Source organism: Aspergillus flavus, chromosome 2 (genome assembly GCF_009017415.1).
Source record: "Aspergillus flavus chromosome 2, complete sequence".
NCBI lineage: Eukaryota > Fungi > Ascomycota > Eurotiomycetes > Eurotiales > Aspergillaceae > Aspergillus > Aspergillus flavus.
Genome location: NC_092409.1, coordinates 715,924 through 729,929, shown reverse-complemented (window position 1 = coordinate 729,929; position 14,006 = coordinate 715,924). Strand labels below are relative to the sequence as shown.

Sequence of the window (14,006 nt, the reverse complement as noted above, 5' to 3'; positions counted from 1 at the left end):
CGAAAGGTTCCGAAGAGAGAGGAACTATAAGATCCTTATTAACCTCAGCCTCCATCCACAGCATCAAGTGAGCACCCGTCGGGCTTTTGCATGGCGTTTTCCCTCTCCACGATGTATTAATGCATATCTATGAGATATGGGACTACTAAGCCAACCACTGCTAAACCGGGTTACGCAGGGATGGAACTACAATCTTGACAATTTCACTTTAGACGTGCGGCACTGGCAAGTACTGAATTCGTCCACTGAAAAATACTCTTTTGTCCTTGCACATATCATATGCTTGCCGTAATTCTAACCAACACTTGCACGTCCCTCAGCCTGGCTACGTGGCTACATGAACTGCTCGAGTGGGAACCTAAACCTAACTCTCAAATGGGAAGTTAAGTTAAGGTATAAAGTCTTTTTAACCTGACGGTTAAGTTAAGGGAATAGCATAGGTTTAACCGGCGGGTATCCGGGGACACTTGAAAAAATAATAAGGCACCTAACTAAGCCTATTTATAACAGCGGTCAAGTAGGGCTTCTAATTATACTGCCAATAGACAGTAACCCTAAAGAGTGCAGTAATCTGGTTAGCAACCGTCGGCTTAGAAGCACCTTTCAAACTCGTGAAGGGTAAGTGTGCTTGTTCTTGCTCGGAAGGCTTTTCTAGATGACTCTGAAACGAAGTGACTGTATGTTGCCAGCTCTTAGTATCGCCATCATATTTACGAGTAGTATTGGTGTGATTTATGCTATAAGGGGAGGTTGGTTGGATTCCTCTTAATTTGCTTGAGTTGCTGGAATCTATCAACATGACTGCGGGAAGAAGATATCGCTTAGGAAGAATAGCGCTAGGCCTAATTTAGGCAGCGTCAACAATTTAAGTTATATCTTTTAGGAAATGGAATACCAAAGATCGACTGAGAAAAAACGTATAAGGAAAGCGAGCAGACCACAATGTCAAGGTTTGCCATGGATCAACGTGCGAACAGAATCGATGTCTTATATTCGGGGCCACTGAACTTTTGAACACCTCGGCAAAAATGGCGTAAATGCAGTCTCGAACTCTAAAACCGCGTTGAAGAATTCCGGTCCCTAACTAGTGCTGCCCCGGCTCAAATGTGGATTCTGTTAGTGGGTCTACGAGCCGATACGCATCCGCAACAGCCGTACTGAATCTGCAGAAACCTTGGAGCTGCCAAACCGCGCTTACTAACCGAGGTTGAACCGGGGGCAGGGAACTTCCGCTATATTACTGCAGCTAGACATCTCGTAAGTGCTTTACATACTCACTGCATAGTCGCTATCGGGTTGGTTCATAAAAAGGTAAGTTGCTGCTGGGTTTTTTACATAGGTTAATGCGGCCGCGGTTGCACATTTAAATCATAACCAGAGTAGGTAGGCGAAACATTCCGCACAATCGCGTGTCATATATTTTCAAATCTACTTCAAATACCAAGGAATCTGCATTTCAATAGAAAATTCAAATAACCTGATCATTAGGACCTCGGGAATTGCATAGCCTCGAATACCGCAGCTAGAGGACTTTAGTAGAGTGCGGAAGTACGCACTGGGCCAATAGATGGAAATCCCGCACTATTCAGAACCAGGACCAAACCATGAATGGCATTTGCTCCGCTATGGAATTTGATTCGACCAACAAAATGAGTAGCAAGTAGTCTAGTTTATGCAGTATACTGTGTAGTCCACAGTGTGTACAGTACCAGATCCAAACCAAGCCTATAAGGGCAACATCTCATTTACCACATTTAGTTTGGTGTAAGTAAGGGCTCGATTTGAACTAAGATCCTAGTTCGGAGCTTGTATAAAACGGCCCCCACGGTCAAGAACCGACAGGAGAGCATAAAATGCATAACACAGATCACGGAGAGAGAATAGAGAAGTATGATCCATTATATTAGTATTTACAATCTTTCCCTGAAAAGCAATACTATATAGATATTCCTAGGATTACTGTTATAAAAGACACTGCAGCGGTCTTCTAGTGAAGCTCGAGAAGAACTGTGGGTCGGATATTTATGATGGACCGTGACGTAAAATAAAGTATTAAACGGCAGTACTAAATAACACACAGTTCACGCAAGCCAATGCCGCCTGTATATTCCAAAGTGCTCACCAAAATATGCCCCCTGAAGATGTTCCACCATCATGGAAACCCCTGTGCCGGAAGAGCCGGATCCCATGGGGAATGATCCACAGTGGGCCCCAAAGTGAGGCTGATTCCAACTCCTGCAGTATGTACCTTTTCTCGATTGGTCAGGTTCGAAACTAATCTGTATAGAACCTTCTTTTCCTAAACGACCTGTCCTGTCACATCTCCCCTTGTGTCTCCATTTTCCAGCAACGACAAGATCTTGTCACTTTGCAAAAGACACTCTTCTTATGTCTCCACTTGGATCCATAACTTTGGGGGCTATTTTCTAGCAAAGGTTACATTGCAAGCCAAATCCAGTATGGTGTTGCATCCCAAGAATTCAGCGTATATGCAGGTCGGCAGCAAGAAAGGGTTGGCAGCAAAAAAAGGTTGGGAGCAAGAAAAGGTCGGCAGCAACAAAAGGGGCCAAAAAAGGGTATAAAGTGTAGAGTTCTGCCCTGGGAATTCAAGTCATCCATTTCTCCAAGACCACTTCTTCTCTATCAAACTATCCATCATGCGTTTCACTACTGTCTTTGCCATGCTCGCGGCCGCTATGGGCGTTGTAGCAGAAGAGGCTATCAACATCAAGATCTGTAATGGTATCAACGAGGCCGGTGACTGTATCACCGCTAACGTTTACATTCAACACCAATGCTGTTCGTGACCTCCCTAAATGCAATCAACCACTGTGATTATAGCTAATTTATTGATCGCGTACAGACAACTTGAACGGTACTCCTGTCTCAAACAATGTCCGGTCTTTTACGATCCCAAGTGGTTACCGTTGCCGCTTCTGGTCGTATGTATTCCCTGCTTATGTTTTGGTAGGGAGATCCTGGCTGACTTGTGCTTTTTCTGTAGGTCCACTGCATGCAATGGCGGCGGTACTGGCGATGTCCAGAGCCCTGGCAGCAACCAGAACGGCCACCCCCAGGTCAACTCTGTCAAGTGTTACGCCAACTAGACCTAAGGTCGATTTGGGCTTTTTGAATGTCACCTGTCATACCCTTTTGTTTACATGGATGGTTGGGGTTGTCAGACCAGTAGCTACAGGACGTTTGTAAATAGTTCTGAGAGCTTGTCTCTTCCCAATCAACAACTCTTTTAATCTCGAAGGACCTACCATCCAACCATGTAAGCATCTTCTTTCTGATGTAGTTATGGGAGCCCCTTACCTCAGTCTTCAAACAACTTTTTTTTTTTTTTTTTTTTTTTTTTCCTTAGTATTTTGTGGTTGTTGTCAATCTTTTGATATTCTGTTTCAAGCACCTCCTTTGCGCAGCCTCAGACATGCGAAAGGGGAAAACGAGGATCTTGTGGACGCAGTTTGCGATTTACAGTTTTCAGTAATTAGACGGTTCCAGTACTACAGGCTTCTACTACTGCTTGGAGTTGGAAGGAATTTGCTTTCTCCATTTGTAGAAACATTTCGATAGGCAAGATTAAGTAGTGTCCCCTAGCAAAGGATCACAAAGCAAGGGCATAGGCAGAGAGAGAAGCGGATTTCTGAACATTCCATCCAGGAAGCGTCGCGATTCCTCTTCCAGGAAGCCAGAGCTCTGAACACAGCATAGGATACTGAAAAGGGTAATGAATGACCGCCATGATTCAAGCCCTTGCGAGGAAACGCGGTCTGTGGGTCTACATAGATGCATAAGCGTTTTATGAGAGCTTATGTACTGAAGAGCCTGATTCTGGTACGTGCCTCTTTCGGGGGTGGTAGCTGCGACTGCCTCAGGAATCCACCGATCAACGATGATGATAGTTCCACGTCTATATTTCCACAGCATATCACTAACCTTGTCTGCTCTAGCATCGCTTGGCATTCGCCTCGGAAGCTTCTTGTGCATACCCAGTGAACAGTGCCCATACGCTGATTGATTCCTCTGACCCTCTACTCCACTGATCTTCTCACAAAGGCTCTGTCAATAGGCTCACAGGCGCCAAGGCCAATGTGGTTGGGAAAAAGCAATATCCAGCCGCAGTTGGACATGACACGTCGAACTAACGACGTGGCAGCATGTTGAAACACCATTTGCGTTTTCATGGATGACAAGCAATAAGTAACGATTCCCATTACAACCATCCGCCACGTTTGATACTGCTTTTTCATACATTTCGAGTCTCGTCCGCTGGAAATGCGTCAGGATGTCTACCCTCTGTATTTAGCCTCTATCTATTGAGACATAATATCTTTCCTCCCTACTGTATATATTCTATATACAATCTAAGCTTTACCAGACAGTCCACAACAAAAGATACGCGACTAGTCCCTACTCTAAAACTAACGTTGCCGGTCCGGCCACCGCTTCGCATAGTAATTAAACAGTCACCTCTAAGCTAGGTCAGCAACCACAGTCTATGGTCACTCGACGTTTAGAATTCTAAACTGTAGACCAAAATCTGTTGTGCAAGAAGTTCGTTCTCGCTATTAGAACAACCCTAAGAGATTCTGGACACGGTTCTGAGGCCCAATACCGATATCTAGTTGTTATTCACCGTACAGGGTCATCTTTCACAGCGAAGAAATTATATCTCGTGCAGTAAGAGTAGTACTTGGAGTCTTCGCGACAAACTGATCTGTTGGCGTATATGAAAAGACGCGTGCTTTGATAGCAGGATACTACAAAACTCCCTACCTGAGCATAGTATTCAAGGGGACGTATTGTAACTCCCGCAAATCATCAGGACATCCCCGGCTTTACTCGGTTCAGCCACGATGAATATCCTGCATCCGGTGATGATTGTAATGCGGCAACCAAACCAGTCTGCAAGATCACCTGCAAGTCATGCACCGACGAGGGCTTCAGTCGAGTGTATTGACACAACGCCTTTTTGCAAGATGAGAGCACGAGATCTCCTGTCTTGATGTCCTGCCCGAATGCTGTTCCTCGTTATCATAGTAACCCTAACAGCTAACCTACTTTTTCTCGGAGAATTCAGTGGAATGATCCATGCCCAGCATTAGTACTGATGAAATAGCCGTACTCATCGGCTCCCTTTTTCAGGACGTAGTAGCTATCTGAAGGGATCCACCTAGTCAAGAAGTAGTTGCTTGGATAAACCATTTTCATACATGAATAAGAGTCTCCAGTATAAGTTTGGCTTAGAATCTATCTGGAATGTTTGTTATTATCGAGGTCAGACGAGGAACAATGCAACCAAGTCGAAGTAACTGATCAAAATATGGCCAACTTGAACAAAGAAGCTATGCAATTAAGGCAATCAGACAACCGATAGAGAATTGCAGTCGCTTAATAGCAATGTACAGTTTGGTGAGATTATAATGAGTTCATTTATCAGGCACAATCCACCCGTCGACAAGCTTGCCCAATTTTTCCAACCGCTTTGGGCCAAACTTAACCCCCTCAAGACGTGGAGAAGACTTATCGGGCATTGTCACACTAATACGGATTAATAAACAAGTTCACTAGGATCGACGACCGGGATACAATTACTGGTAGATCAAGCCGTTGGTACCGGCAGTAACCTGTGGGGTGTTGAGGCGAGTCACCCGACCTCCCAGTTTGGCGATCTCAGAGATATAACTACGATGATGAAGCATTAGAACCACTCACAATGTTATATTAACGCTGAGAACTACCTTTTCTCCCATTTATTGGTCACCTGGTTCAATTCATTCTTCTGGAACAGCAATCGCATAGCCTATAAGGATTAGTAGTGTCCATACACAGGTAGGTTGGGTTAACCAACGTAGGTCGTCGGCATGTTGGAAATGCTTGATGTCTTGCTGAACCTTGACTCTCAATGAACAAATTCTGGGGTATTCGAAGATTCAAATGGGAATTTTTCTAAAGCTCAACCAATTTTATCCCTAAGCGAATTGTGGGGCGGACACGTCAGTTGATCACCTTCTGTTGTGACGTGTCAGATAGAAAAGCAACGAGCAACGAAGTACTAGTCAAGGCTCAGAACTTACATTCACGGGTAAATTACCCGTGTCTCATCGGTATTGCTAGATGATCTTTACAAATCCAGGCTTTCCTACAATATCAAAATGTGGAGTTTCCCTATGTTGTTGCTTCATTGAGAAATATAGTGCGACATCGAGACAAATTGATATATATTCTGCACAAACTATACAATAATGACTCCTGAGATATGTTATCGAGGAAATCATGAAGCCGAGAACCACATCAGTGCCGCCATGATGGTCAGGGTACTATAAGCTATATATTAAATTGTAAACGAGGCGAAGCTCAATGCATGTTCTCAGCTATCCAACACATCGAAAGGACGTTGTGTTAAGCACTGAGGTCGCAAATCCTAAATTTACTGAACTCCGTCCCTTGTTTGCTTGATCAATAAGGTCTGTATGTAATACTTTTCCGCGTTTATTAGCACTACTTTAGTGGCATAGATCGGCTGGACAACTGGTTGTGTCGAAGAACAGGCCAATGGGTGCTTGTAGTTGGCTTAAAATCCACTTTCAGACCAGCGCACACGTAGTAATTTAGCTACAGTTTGGAGCAATGTCTCTCAACGGCATGGTTTTACATATGGACCTGGTTGATTCTGTTCCCGTATAGAATGCCTATGTCCCAGCAGCCGTCATTTCAGCAACCTTGTAGAACCTGTTGCAGTTTAAGTCCACGCGTTCGTGTGTGAGTATGCTACCGCTGGATGCTCATAATCATACAATCATTACGAAAGATTTACAGCAACCACATCAATTGAGCGCTCACTTTACACCAATGAGTGTTTCAAAAACGTCCGTTGTGAAGTTATTTTCCACGACCATCTCGGATGTTACCCATATAAGTCGCAGCTGGCATACTAATAACCCCATCTCGATGTGGATGTCTCCTTGGTTTTGAAGACTCTGCCTCCAACTCCGCACATCAGCAAGGATTAAAGACAAAGAAAGATGTCAGGCGTGTGTGCCGCACTACGGTACATCTATTTGTGGCCTCGGAGCTTGCACTCGAAGGCCTATTTGACCGCTAATATGCATGCGCAAAACTTTTATCATGCTACGGGATAAAGTCATCGCCCGGGTACATGTACCCGGATACGGTACAGCATGATCACGCAGTGTCAACCCTTTTCTTTGTTTTACTTCCTTATGTTGCCATTCACTCTTTTCCGATCTAGTACCAGTGAGCTGGGTCTTCCCCTGGTTGCAGATTTGAGTCGGCAATTCCTAGTTAGCTATGCAAAATTGCTACCCGACGAGGTAGGTACTTCACATAAACGGCGACCTCATTTCCACGAGAGCTTGATGCACTCAAAGCTTCTCTGGAGACTGAAGCATCTATAAGAGCGATACATGTACAATTTCTGAATGTCTTCTTTACAGGGCGCTGTTCCTTCACTTTTTAATAACATGTCTATTATTCCTAGTCTACAAAAAAAAGACGTAGCAATATATCTGCGATGCGAAGAGACCTCTCCTACATATATAATCTGTATATTTTTCCCAAGGGCTAAATCATGTACTACTTCAAAGAGGGCCAACAGGGCCACTTATTGGTGGACTCGATAATTTCGATATACAGACCATCAGTGAGGGCCCATAGCCGACTCGGGAGCGTGTACCCGAGTGTGGAAGAACGGGCTTCCCGATCACTAAGAATGCTGAACTTGCTGCCTCTTAGCCGAGAATAGAAAAGGGGAAAAGAATGAAACAGACCTATTGCTTAAAAGGCTTCTTGGATGCTCGCAGTCTCTCTGTCCAGAGTGAAATATACGTTGTCGAACCGGTCTTTTACTGCTCCCGAAGTAACAGAACGATCACTTAAAACATGTCACCCACCTGCCGCAGCCGTCCACTGTTGAATAGACGTCCAGCGCCCAAGATATCGATTAAATTTGACAACTCCAGACAACGATATACGACGGGTGAACAGATTGAAGGAGAAGTTAAGGTTACTGTGGATGCCGAAACCAAGTTTAGTGAGATCAATATCAGCCTGGAAGGTCCGCCTTCTTGTTATTCATTACAACTATTGCTGAATTAGACTGACGTTGAGCCCTTGTAGGTTCGTCGCGGGTGACATTGTTGCAGCCCATAACCACTCAGCTGGAGACCAGCACCTCTCATACATTTCTAACCCTCGATCAACCTATTGACGACGTAAACTACCCGGCTTCTCGTATTCTCAGACCAGGCAAAGTCTACAACTTTCCGTATACATTCATCGTTCCAAACCGATTTCCTCTGAAGCCATGCAGCCATGAGGCAACCCACACTAGCATCAGACAGGCACATACAGAAGCTCCGCCTAGTCTGCTTCTGAGGAACTTGTCGCAAAGCCTATGCGAAATCTCCTATCTCATCCGTGTTGTCGTGTGTCAGCAACATCCAAACAATGGAAAGCTGGAGACACTAGCTAGTTGTACGAAACCCTTGCATCTTGTCCCTGTCCATGGGGGAGGGCTTTCTTCCAGCAGGTCTGAGAAGCACATGTATAGGTCCAGTATCGTGCAAGAAGTCAAAAGCCAATGGAAAAGACAGGCGCTGGGTCGACTTGAAGCCGTGGTATCTATATTACAGCCCATCCAGGTTCCTTCACTATGTCTACCAACCGACACGGTGAATACCGATGTTGCCTTGCAGCTTCGATTTGATCCAGTCAGAGACACACTGCCCCCCAGACTTGCCAAAATTCACCCTACTCTCAAACAGTCGACTCTGTTTAGCACAAAGCCGCAGGACGATTATCCATCTATCGATAATATAATCGCCGACCAAATGTCTCGAGGGGCCCACGTCCAAGTCAGCTCCCTTCCCTCACACACCATCTCATCCATCAGGTGGACCAAGCATATGTTACCGCAATATTCGGGTTCTTCCGGCTTTGACCAGTCTTCTCAGCCCAGCTCTACGACACAAACTGGACTCTCTCTCACCCCCAGCTCTGGCTGTTATTACACAGCATCGGTTATGGTCCCAGTCAGCCTACCGAGCAACAGCGACCTTGCGCCCACATTCCATTCCTGCCTTGTTTCGCGTGCCTACGCTCTCGAGCTCCGTCTTTCGTACTGTATGCCGAATGCGTCCGTCTTTCAACGAATGTCCACGCTAGAGGTACCTGTTAAGATTATTGGTGTGAGTACGCTGGACACGAGCGGTGACAACCTCCCGAGCTACAGTTCGAGTACGCCAGAGAAGCCGTCACACTTTGTTTCTCTACCCACCCCATACTATATCGAACGGAAGTCATGGAATACAGAATATTCGGAGAATACTTTACGAGGTATAAAGTGCTTGCAGGCTCCTGAGTGGCACGAGGCATGCACTCTACCGACATATGATGATGTTGTTACACGATCAGCGAAATTGCCATAGCGGCTCCTCGTCAATGCATGACTGTTTCTGAATGGCGGCTCACATGAAAAGCTGGAAGAGATCTGAACCTTACTTGAGAACCAACGACAGGGGCTTAAAAGCAATTGAGACAAAGGGCTCTGTACATATACTCTGATGTTGGATACCTCATCGATGGATATGATTTTCAATCGTAGACACAAGTTACACCTCAGAAATAGGGCGGATTTTGGGTAGTATAAACCTCTGATACACGGAATCAATACATGCGTATCGCGCATTCTTCCGTGCTCTAGAATGCTGTTGCCTTTCGCAGGTGTTGTATACATTGTACCATGTATGTTCAACGGACCCCCAGCTTCTGATTCACTTAGTCACCTTCTATTGTAATAGCCTTACATGTGAGAAACCCACTTCGCTACACAGCATGAGACGAGCTAAGACACGCCATCAAAAGTAATTTTGAGTGCTTACGGAATCATCGCCCTGTTGTATGTGATTTTAGGGTACGGCTATACTGAATCCGCCCCCGGATGTCCATGAGATCCGGCCCGGAAGTAGGGCACGTGGCAGGGTTTCCGGGTTCCCACACTCCCGAGTCCCGGGCCGTGAGTCCAAGAGACGCTAGGCCATATGTGAATGGCTAGTATATGTGGAAGATTCTACTTAGAAGGTCTTGGGTATCTCAAACCGTCGTTTCGCAATCCGCTTGGCATAAAGCTCGAGGATCCAGATTTTAATCTTAAAGTCCCGGGGCAGGGTCTGAAGCAGCATGCACTGCACTCTTGCACATCTCGCTCTTATGCCTCCTGCCTCGCATTACTCTCCACAACCCAGATCAGAAGACCTTAGCTGTTCACCAAGCAAAGATGAATAACACCGCTCTCTATGCCGACGAAAATGGGGAGCTCTGCGGTCGCCGAGATTTGCCAATCCCCCAACCTATCGAAGGCGAAATCCTAATTCAAGTCCTCTTCACTGGTGTGAACCGTTCTGATATCACCTCGGTAAAGCTCCTAGGCTCTCGCAATCGAGTCCTTGGTAACGACTTCTGCGGACGCGTTCTCGATGTTTCTGGTCTGGGAGACACTGCATTTGAACCTGGGGATATAGTGGCTGGGTACACGATCGCAAATCATGATCGGCCTCTCCGATACGGATCTCACCAGTCGTACATCTCTATCCCACCGAAGAACATTTTTAAGGTGCCAGAAAATGTACCACCTGCTGATGCTGCGGGTCTCATGACTGTTGTTCAGACTGCCAATGATGCCCTTTTGAATCTACACCTGCCTCTCCCATCAATGACCCAAGGGCCAACGGATGGAGTCTTTGTGATTGCAGGTGGCGCCACAACAGTCGGTATCTCGACTATTCAGCTTGCACGTAGCATTGGCATCAAATCTATCATAGTCACGGCTTCGCCGGGTCGCCACGAGCTGCTTGAGAGCCTAGGTGCAACACGCTGTTTTGACTACAGGAAAGATAGCGTTGTGCAGGACATCAAGGCGGCTGTAGAGGAAGTTGGTCTTGGACCGGTATTTGGTCTCGACGCAGCCGCGACACCTGACGCTGCAAAAATACTCTTGGACGCCTTAGCAGACCGGGATGATACTCATTTAGCATCGCTCTCCCCTTGGGCTGGAGACCGTTTCGAATTTGTCCTCGGTGGCCGTGATTACGATGTCATTTTCCATCCTCCTGGTGCACCAGAGCCATTTGTCAGTCTTGCTAGGCCAGCTGATGCGGCGAAAATGTGGGACAGTCTCATGTGGGTACTTCAGCACTATGGAAAAGAGTTTAAGTTGCCGGTTATTGAGGTATTTGAGGGACCTGCAGAGGAGGCTCTGGAAGAATTAGAGAAAGTGGCGGATCAGGGGAAATTTGGAAAGCTTGTGTTGAAACATCCTTTGATCTAATACTTAGAAAGTGCGAATCAGTGTAGTAGTTAAGCTATTGTTGCAGGTTCAAATTGAGTAGCTGCCCCAGCTAAAAAGACATTTTATGGATCAATGGCACGGTTACTGAACCAAATTCTGCACAGAGTCTTCCTAACCAGCACGAGATTCTTTACATGTACCAGTCACCAGTTTAAAGCGATGACTCTATATGGTGTTCAACTATACTTACTAAAAGAGCATATGAAGCATGAAGGACAAAGCAATACAACAAGAAATGACTTACCAGTTTCCCGCAATCTCATTGATCCCACTGGCAGTCTGTTTCCAAGGCACTGAAAAGCACTAAAAGGTGGCTTGAAGTTTTGGCCAGTATCTATTTCTTTCTTTTTCGGCAATTTTTCCAGTATTGGTACGCGCACTCCTCGCGCTCAAATCCGTAAATATTGACTTTAAGGCCAGGAGGTATTGATTGGCACATTGTCCCTGGGATCGGATACTTTTGAGTGAGTTCCTTGTCATCCCCACCACAAAAGTCCGATGGTTTCAGGCCTCGCTCAGCTAGGATGAATGATCAATCGTCTTGCGATGAGGATGAAACATGTGCCAATGTATTAGCGCCGTAAGCAAAAGTCAGTTATCTTGCATTGCTTCACAAGACCTATGGTTCGCTAAGATGATATAGTAAGATTAAGAGTCGATTACTTAGAGTACGAAGAAGTGCCACCTACTTGTAGCGGCAGATATCCTTCAGCATGCAAGCCACACGAGGGGATGGAGCGAATAGACATCTTTAACTCATTGTTAAGCCATCACAACACCAGAAAACGTATGTCTTCCCAGAGCATCAACTTATCAATCAGTTTCAGCCTCTTCGTATCCAACGCTACCCCCTCTCTATCGCGTAAGCCTTTTAGCCTCATCCAGGCTTAGCTACAGAAATGCCGGCATTTACGCTCTCCAATCCCGAGCAAACACACGCTCTCGGCAACGCTAGTACACACAGCCTCGCCTGGGCGGCGGCTATTGATAACCCTAGAGAAGACAATACTGGACCGTCGAAATTGCAGGATTTCCTATCCCAGTATGTTACTTTTGTGGCTGCAGAAATTGAGGCCCAGCACTATCGATTTGCCAATCACTAAGCCTTGTGTCCATACCTCCTTTATCATGACTTTGTCTATCAATATTCCAATAGGATAAACATGATTATAGAAAGGCTCTCTAAAGTAGAACATATAAATAACCCGTATGATCTCTCTGTGTCAATGTATCCAAAGTAACTTCGTCAGTATCCATCTGAAATCCCCAGATAACAAGACTCGTTTAACGGAACTTCCTTGCATCCTTTCGCTTCGTTTATTATGAGTCCAAACAAGTCCTACAAAACCGGCGAAGCTTTCAACACTGCCCTAGGTGCTGGTCTGCGCAGTACATGGGCTGGGGCAGATGCCATCCACGGTGCTGTTAATGCAGGAGTTAAAATTCAAGGTGCCGTTGCCGAGCACAAGGTATGTATCTCTATCTATCTACAGAAATTATAAATCAGTTTGGAGGGTGATTATGGTGTCCGCTGACTTTGACATAGTGGACCAAAGCGAGGGTCAACGAACAGCTGCAGAGAGCTCAGCACCCGGATGGCAAACCTAGGGTTGATCACTCGGCGCAGTATCAGGCTGCGAACCCTGTATGTATTTGTCCTACGACATATACTGTAAGCTGGCTAATTTGATTTCGATAGACACTGAGCAATCTTGGAAACGATAAGAACCTCTATAACCGTGTTAATGGAGTAAGTAGTCTATTTCTTTTTCGTGTCCCAGTGCAAGGTGATAGGAACTCACAATTTTACTTCAGCAGCGTTAGAAACATGATTGAGCACCGCAGGACTGTAAGTATGTTTGTTTTTGGATAGCCACGTGATTGGATTACATGGAGGATTCTGTTGACCTGTCTGATACTTTGGTACTTGGGACATAACTAGGGTGACTATCAGACTGTATGTATGGAATCACACTATTTGTCACTCAGATCATCCCCTTGAACGAGCGGGGCCACTCCGCCGTAATGCATTTCCCTTCATTTTTTGACTTATTCGGTCAGCGATTCTATTTACTTGGATTATGTAGCTCATTTAAAGCTGTTTGAACTGCTCGAACTACTTAAATTGCTCGCTTGGTCGGTCTGCCTAGGGTCGAAGCGGCCGACCATCCGGCGCCGAGTTACTAGGCATTAATCAGATAGTTCATGATACCCAGAAACATGAGTATCATTCCAAAGCTGAATGGTACACCGGCAGTGATACCAGCCACGTTCATGTTGGAAGACAATAGGAAATGCTACAAACGTCATATATAATGCCATAGATAATGACCGAATATAAGGTGTCCGACCTTAACTCGTATATATTTGCTTGTCAATCCAATTCAACCATTGGAACTAGGATTGTGGACAGTGTATATAACCTTCAAAGTAGACCTAATGTGACTATGTGGCGACTTCCACGGCCATTCAACGTGACTTGGTGGTTTCCCTGCCAACCCATTGCGATGCAAGGCGATCAACCCCCGCTAGGATACCCTCGCACCCCGTTAAATGAAGCATTTGCCTATGGTTTGGAAATAGCGTCGTAAATTCGTGGGGTAGACTTTTCCTTCCTGCGAAAAAAAAAGTA

At 45.6% G+C, this 14,006-nt stretch overlaps 5 protein-coding genes across 5 annotated transcripts; 4 read left to right on the top strand and 1 right to left on the bottom strand.

Moving 5' to 3' along the window:
• The first annotated feature begins 2,307 nt into the window (after nucleotides 1–2,307).
• F9C07_2276868 (uncharacterized protein) lies at nucleotides 2,308–3,332 on the top strand. Its single transcript, XM_041290520.2, has 3 exons — nucleotides 2,308–2,799; nucleotides 2,864–2,942; nucleotides 3,005–3,332. Exons 1-3 carry the CDS (start codon nucleotides 2,658–2,660, stop codon nucleotides 3,105–3,107), a joined length of 324 nt encoding a protein of 107 aa, XP_041142098.1. The 5' UTR covers nucleotides 2,308–2,657; the 3' UTR covers nucleotides 3,108–3,332.
• Nucleotides 3,333–5,435: 2,103 nt separating this feature from the next.
• F9C07_2225048 (uncharacterized protein) lies at nucleotides 5,436–5,872 on the bottom strand (the record flags this gene model as incomplete). The annotated part of the gene is made up of 4 exons (XM_041290533.2): nucleotides 5,436–5,547; nucleotides 5,602–5,691; nucleotides 5,748–5,809; nucleotides 5,858–5,872. The coding sequence occupies 4 exons, from the start codon at nucleotides 5,870–5,872 to the stop codon at nucleotides 5,436–5,438; spliced, it is 279 nt and encodes a 92-aa protein (XP_041142097.2).
• Nucleotides 5,873–7,908: 2,036 nt separating this feature from the next.
• On the top strand, nucleotides 7,909–10,089 carry F9C07_2251722 (uncharacterized protein; the record flags this gene model as incomplete). The annotated part of the gene is made up of 2 exons (XM_041285127.2): nucleotides 7,909–8,083; nucleotides 8,146–10,089. 2 exons carry the CDS (start codon nucleotides 7,909–7,911, stop codon nucleotides 9,453–9,455), a joined length of 1,485 nt encoding a protein of 494 aa, XP_041142096.1. The 3' UTR covers nucleotides 9,456–10,089.
• Nucleotides 10,090–10,303: 214 nt separating this feature from the next.
• F9C07_9652 (putative alcohol dehydrogenase) lies at nucleotides 10,304–11,353 on the top strand (the record flags this gene model as incomplete). The annotated part of the gene is made up of 1 exon (XM_041285126.1): nucleotides 10,304–11,353. The coding sequence occupies one exon, from the start codon at nucleotides 10,304–10,306 to the stop codon at nucleotides 11,351–11,353; it is 1,050 nt and encodes a 349-aa protein (XP_041142095.1).
• A 1,234-nt stretch (nucleotides 11,354–12,587) lies between these two features.
• On the top strand, nucleotides 12,588–13,450 carry F9C07_1181829 (uncharacterized protein). Its single transcript, XM_041290519.2, has 4 exons — nucleotides 12,588–12,843; nucleotides 12,921–13,019; nucleotides 13,074–13,124; nucleotides 13,190–13,450. The coding sequence occupies exons 1-4, from the start codon at nucleotides 12,697–12,699 to the stop codon at nucleotides 13,196–13,198; spliced, it is 306 nt and encodes a 101-aa protein (XP_041142094.1). The 5' UTR covers nucleotides 12,588–12,696; the 3' UTR covers nucleotides 13,199–13,450.
• Nucleotides 13,451–14,006: the final 556 nt, after the last annotated feature.